This window comes from Calidris pugnax, unplaced genomic scaffold (genome assembly GCF_001431845.1).
Source record: "Calidris pugnax isolate Ruff unplaced genomic scaffold, ASM143184v1 scaffold639, whole genome shotgun sequence".
In the NCBI taxonomy this organism is placed as follows: domain Eukaryota; kingdom Metazoa; phylum Chordata; class Aves; order Charadriiformes; family Scolopacidae; genus Calidris; species Calidris pugnax.
In genome coordinates this window covers 48,934-55,340 of record NW_015091443.1, presented here as the reverse complement: position 1 = coordinate 55,340, position 6,407 = coordinate 48,934, and the positions used below count along the sequence as shown (strand labels likewise).

General features: G+C 62.5%; 1 protein-coding gene across 1 annotated transcript in view; it reads left to right on the top strand.

The window, feature by feature from the left end:
• Nucleotides 1-705: 705 nt before the first annotated feature.
• Nucleotides 706-6,407, top strand: part of DNMT3A (DNA (cytosine-5-)-methyltransferase 3 alpha) — a 26,032-nt gene continuing 20,330 nt past the window's right edge. Inside the window, exons 1-2 of the mRNA XM_014961566.1 lie at nucleotides 706-3,411; nucleotides 3,703-4,042. Of these exons, the coding sequence (XP_014817052.1) occupies nucleotides 3,337-3,411; nucleotides 3,703-4,042 (415 nt within the window). The 5' untranslated portion in view covers nucleotides 706-3,336. The remainder of the gene's footprint in view (nucleotides 3,412-3,702; nucleotides 4,043-6,407) is intronic.

Below are 6,407 nucleotides of genomic sequence, written 5' to 3'. Positions count from 1 at the left end.
GCTCACAGAGTGTGGGGGTCTGGGGGGCACAAGCTCATGGAGAAGAGTGTGGGGGTCTGGGGGGCAAAAGCTTGTGGAGGAGAGTGTGGGGGTCCCAGGGGGCACAGGCTCAGAGAGGTGAGTGTGGAGGTCTGGGGGGGCACGAGCTCATGGGGGTGAGTGTGGGAGTTTGGGGGGGACAACCTCAGAGTGGTGAGTGTGGAGGTCCTGGGGGGCACAAGCTCATGGGGGCGAGTGTGGGGGTTCCAGGGGGTACAAGCTCGTGTGGGTGAGTGTGGGGGTCTGGGAGAAAAAAGGTCGTGGAGGAGAATGTGGCGGTCTGGGGGGCACAAGCTCATGGGGAGGAGTGTGGAGGTTTGGGGGGCCACGAGCTCATGGAGGAGAGTGTGGGTCCGGGGGGCACAAGTCTGTGATGGGCACCCCCATCCCGTGGGCACCGTACAGGGTCTCCGGGGGGTCCGGTGCCCCCCGCGGGGAGGGGCTGCGGCATCGGTGCCGAGCGGAGGCAGAGCCCACCCTGCCACGGCTGCGCCGCGCGGTGACGGTGACGGTGACGCAGCGGCACTTTCACTCTCCTTTGCCACGGAAACCGCCGGGACGGGCCGCTCCTCTCGCTCTGACTCCGCTCCCGAGCCCTGGCCGTGGCCCGTGGCTCCCCCAGGGCTGGTGGCCCAGCGGGGACCGGCGATGCCACCCTGGTCTCCGCCGTGTCACAGCCTGGGCAGCTCCAGTGTCCCCCCCGCGCTGGGGATGTCCTCACCAGCGTGGGGACTGGGGCAGCTGGGTGATGTCCTTGTCTTGAGGGTACCACGGCACCGTGTCCTGCTTCTGGGGGTGTCATGACATTGTGTCTTGGTCCGTGTAGTGTCACCTCCATTTGTCTTGGTCCAAAGGGTGACACGGCGTTGTGTCCTGGTCCTAAGGGCACTGCGGCATTGTGTCCTCACCAGCGTGGGGACTGGGACAGCTGGGTGACATCCTTGTCTTGAGGGTACTACGGCACCGTGTCCTGCTCCTGGGGGTGTCATGGCAGTGTATCCAGGTCCCCATGGTGTCACGTTCTTTTGCCTTGATCCCAAGGGTTCCATGGCTCCACGTCCTGGTCCTCACGGTGTCACCTCCATTTGTCTTGGTCCAAAGGGTGCTGTGGCATTATATCCTGGTCCTGAGGGCACTGTGGTGTTATGTCCTCACCAGCATGGGGACTGGGACAGCTGGGTGACATCCTCATCTTGAGGGTACCATGGCACCGTGTCCTGCTCCTGGGGGTGTCATGACATTGTGTCTTGGTCCGCGTAGTGTCACCTCCATTTGTCTTGGTCCTGAGGGTGACACAGTGTTGTGTCCTGTTCCTGAGGGCAATGTGGTGCAGTTGTGTCCTGGTCCCAAGGGTTTCATGGCTGTTTGTCCAGGTCCTGAAGGTGTAATGGCAGTGTGTCCAGGTCCTCGTGGTGTTATCTCCTTGTGTCTTGGTCCTGAGGGTGCCATGGCTCCACATCCTGATCCTCATGGTCTCACCTCCATTTTTCTTGGTCCTGACAGTGACATGGCATTGTGTCATGGTCCTAAGAGCCTCATGGCATTGTGTCCTGGTCCTGAAGTTGTTCGTTGCAACATGACCTGCTCCTCAGGGTGTCATGGAAGTGATTTCTGGTCCTCAGTGTGTCATGGGGGTGTGTCTTGGTCCTGAGGGTGTCTTGGCCACTTGTCCTGGACCTGAAGCTACTGTGCATTGTGTCTCTTCATGGTGTCACATCCTTGTATCTTGGTCCTGAGGATGCCTTGGATGTGTCTTCTGTTTCCTAAGGGTGTCATGGCTTTGTGTCCTGGTCCAGAGAACGTTATGGCAGCATGTCCTGTTCCTTGGGGTGTCATGGCAGCATGTCCTGGTCTTGAGGGCACCATGGTGGTGTATCCTGGTCCTCAGGGTGACACAGCGAAGTGTCCTGGTCATGACGGTATCACACCCATGTGTCCTGGTGCTGAGGTTGTCACATCATTGTGTCCTGGTCCTGAAGGTGCCCAGCAATATTTCCTGGTCCTCAGTGTGTCACATCCACGTGTCCTGGTCCTGGCTGTTTGACCTAACCATGGAAGGGTCATGGCATCGCATCCTTCTCCAGAAGGTGCTGTAGCAGCATGTACTGCTCCTCAGGATGTCATTGTCACATGTCGTCACCCTGAGGTGGTCATGGCATTGTGTCCCGCTCCTGAGGATCTCATGACACCATGTCCTAGTCCTGAGGGTGTCGTGACGTGTCTTGATTATGAGGGTGCCATGGCCATGTGTCCCAGTCCTGAGGGTGCCATGGCTGTGTGTCCTTGTCCTGAGGGTGTCAATACAGCATGTCCCAGACCTGAGGGTGTCCTTGCAACATTAGGTGCTCCTGGTCCTTGGTGTACCACGGCACCATGTCCTGGGCATGAGGGTTTCATGACAGCATGATCTGGTGCTGGGGGTATTGTGTCTGTGTGTCCTGGTCCTGAAAGTGTCATGGCACTGTGTCCTGGTCCTGAGGGTGCTTTGGCACTTTCTCCTGGTCCTGAGGGTGTCATGACCACTTGTGCTGGTCCTGAGGGTGTCACAGCAGTGTTCCTGGTATTGACGATGTCATGTCCATGTGTCTTCCTCCTGAGGGTGCTTTGGCATTGTGTTCTGGTCCTGAATATGTCATGGCTACATGTCCTTCAGACGGTGCCACTGCAGCATGTCCTGGTCCTGAGGACGTCATGGTAGCACGACCAATGTCCTGAGGGTGTCATGGCCATGTGTCCTTGTCCTGAGGGGGCCACTGCAGTGTGTCATGGTCCTGAGGGTGTCATGGCAGCATGTCTTGGGCCTTGATGGTGGCATGGCCTTCTCTGCTGGTCCTGAGGTATCCATGGCAAAGCGTCATGGTCCTGGAGGTGCCATGGCAATGTGTCCTGGTCCTGAGGGTGCCATGGCTTTATGTCCGGGACCTAAAGGTGTTGATGCCACCATATTCTGGTCCTGAGTATGCCATGGCAATGTGTCCTGCTCCTGGGGATGTCCTGGCAGCATATCCTGTTCCTGAAGATGCCATGGCAGTGTCTCATGGTCCTGTGGGTGTCATGTCTGTGTGTCCCAGTCCTGAAGATGCCACAGCAACATGTCTGTGTCCTTTTGTCCCATGGCAGTGTGTCCTGGTTGTGACAGTGCCATGGCAGCATGTCCTTGTCCCGAGGGTTCCTGATGATGTTACATCTCTAGATCCTGGTTCTCTGGGTGCCATGACATTGTGTGGTGTCCTCATGGGGTCGTGACCGCGTGTCTGTGTCCTGAGGCTTCCGTGACCACATCTCCTGGTCCTGAGAATGCCATTGTATCCCCATCCCACCCCAGGGCCACCCTGCAGGTGGTGGCAGCCCAACGCACCTGAGATACAGGAGGTGGGACTGGGTCTTTTTGGCGTCGTGCGCTTTTGTCCTCAGATTGTCACCACGTCACGTCTCTGGGGGGTATGGGCTGTGGTACCAGGGATACCCTTCGTGGTGTGACCTCTGTGGTGGGGAATCGGGGGGTCAGGGCAGGGGGACGGGGATGGGGGAAAGAGGCTGGATGGGGGTGGCCACCATGAGGTGGGGCAAGAGATCCTGCCCCGGGGACCGGTGGGATGTGGGCCAGGGGCATGGCTGGGGGCAAGAACAGGGCCGTAACCCTCCTTTCCCTCTCCTCGGCAGGTGGAAAGCAGTGACACCCCCAAAGACCTGGCGGCCGTCCCCAAGTGCCCCCCGCCCTGCCCGGAGGCCAGCCCTGCCGAGCCGCTGCCCAACGGGGACGTGGAAGGGGACGGTGGGCAGTGGAAGGGGGCGGAGGAGGCCGGGGCCAGCCCCAAGGGCGGCCGGCCCGAGGAGGACGAGACGGAGAGCCTGCCGGACGGCGAGACGGGCCGGGCGCTGGAGAACGGCCGCTGCACCCCCAAGGAGGGCCTGGACGCCCCGGCCGATGAGGGTGAGCTGGCCCCTTCCGACCCCCAGAAGAAACGCGGGAGGAGGAAACTCCTGGAAGCCACAGAGAAAAGTAAGACCTTAGCGTTGAGGGCTGCCCGCTGTGGGGCTGCGGCTCCGGCACCCGCCACATCCCTCTGGGGACCCCCACACCCCACCACATCCCTTTGGGGACCCCAGCACCCACCTCATCCCTCCAGGGACCCCCAGACCCCACTGCATCCCTCCGGGGACCCCCGGCACCCACCACATCCCTCCAAGGACCCCTGGCACCCACTGCATCCCTTTGGGGACCCCCACACCCCACTGCATACCTCTAGGGACCCCTGGCACCCACTGCATCCTTCTGGGGACCCCCAGACCTCACTGCATCCCTTTGGGGACCCCCAGCACCCCCTGCCCTGCCCACCATGCCATCTGCAGGAGGACACCGGGGCTGGGGAGCACTGGCAGAGGAGGAGGAGGAGGAATAGAAAGAGGAGGAGGAAGGGCTGAGTGGGGTTTGGGGTGGGGGCAGCAGATCAGAGCCAGGGGGGGCTGCCCTCGCGTGCTGGTCCCATGGTGCCACCCATCCCACCGGGGTCCACTCCCCACAGTTGGTCCTTGTCCGGTGTCCCTGTGGCACAGGGGTGTCCCTGCCTGTCCCCAGAGTGTGGCCAGCACCACCAGTGCTTGTGCCACGTGAGGGTGACACGGGCAGGGGTGGGGGCTCTCCATCCCTGGGGACTCATCGTGGTCCTGGGCAGTGTCTCAGGGGTGCCTGGCCGGAGGGGGGGGTGCTGGACCAGGAGGACCCCCTGGCCTTCACCCATGGGGGTGTTGTGCCCGTGAGTGTGGGTGCAGATCTGTGGGTGGCCCCACTGCCACCATCCCTCTGGGCCAGGACGTGCCGGGTGATGGGATGGAGCAGCTCGGACCAGCCCTGAGCCGGGATGGGGCCAAACTGTCACCACAGCAGGGGACAGAGGGGGCACAGAGCTGGGGTGTCACAGCAGGGGCACTGGGGAGCAGGAGTGGGGTGAGAAGGAGCAGAGTCAGGCTCTGCTCACGGGGGCTGCTCCTCCCCGAGCAGCACAGGGACCTGCTGCGGCCACACGGAGCGAGGGATGGAGCTGGGAGAGGCTGGGATGGAGACAGGAGAGGCTGGGATGGAGACAGGAGAGGCTGGAAGGGTGGTGCAGGGCTGGGATGGATGGATGGATGGATGGATGGATGGATGGATGGATGGATGGATGGATGGATGGATGGATGATGCAGAGCTGGGATGGAGCTGGGAGAGGCTGGGATGGAAAAAGGAGAGGCTGGAAGGGTGGTGCAGGGCTGGGATGGATGGATGGATGGATGGATGGATGGATGGATGGATGGATGGATGGATGGATGGATAATGCAGAGCTGGGATGGATGATGCAGGGCTAGGGTGGAGCTGGAAGAGGCTGGGATGGAGAGGGGAGAGGCCAGAAGGATGATGCAGGGCTGGGATGGATGATGCAGGGCTGGGATGATGCAGAGCTGGGTTGGAGCTGGGAGAGGCTGGGATGGATGGATGGATGGATGGATGGATGGATGGATGGATGGATGGATGGATGGATGATGCAGGGCAGGGAGGGAGCTGCAACAGGTTGGAAGGATGATGGAGGGCTGGGATGATGCAGGGCTGGGATTAATGATGCAGGGCTGGGCTGGAGCTGGGAGAGGCTGGGATGGCTGTCTGGCTGCTGCAGGGCTGGCTGGGGACCCGCTGCAGATGCTGCAGTCACGCGGCCGGGCGCAGGCAGCTGATGGTGGGGAGATGCCGTCGCCGGCAGCGCAGCGGTGGGGGGGGGGGCTGGCTGTGCCACGCGTGCCGTGCTCCGGCGTGGGTCACGGCACGGCGCCGTGGTGGCCCAGGGGAGCAGGGCTAGAGGGGCTGAGCCAGCGTCGGTCACCCAGGCGGGGACCAGCACGGAGTGAGGGGGAGACAGCCCCGGGGGGGGGGGGGGGGCCCCCGCCCCCGGGGTCCTTGAAGCACCAGCTCCGCCTGGTGCCCGCAAACGGCATCTTCCCTCCGCCGGTCCCTCGGGAGAATCCCCCGCATCCCCCGCATCTCCCGGGGCCAGCAGCATCAGGCAGCACGGGGGCTGCGGGCACGTATTGCCCAGACCTTCATGAGCCCACCTGGAGGAACCACCACCCCACCACCATCACCACCATCCGCCCCCCGGCCGTTGTCCCCGCAGCAATGAGCAGCAGGCACCCACAGTGATGTCCACCACGGGCTCCATCCCCAGCTGTGGTCCGTGCTCCAGCCACAGGGGTCTGGGGGCTCTCCCAGGCCCCCCACCCTGCTGCCTCCATCACTGCTCCCTCCTGTCACCCCTCTGACCCGGTGTGGGGACGGGGACCTGCTCCTCCAGTGCTGCCCGACCCACCCCGTCACCTCTGTGCCCCCCCCACCCCCC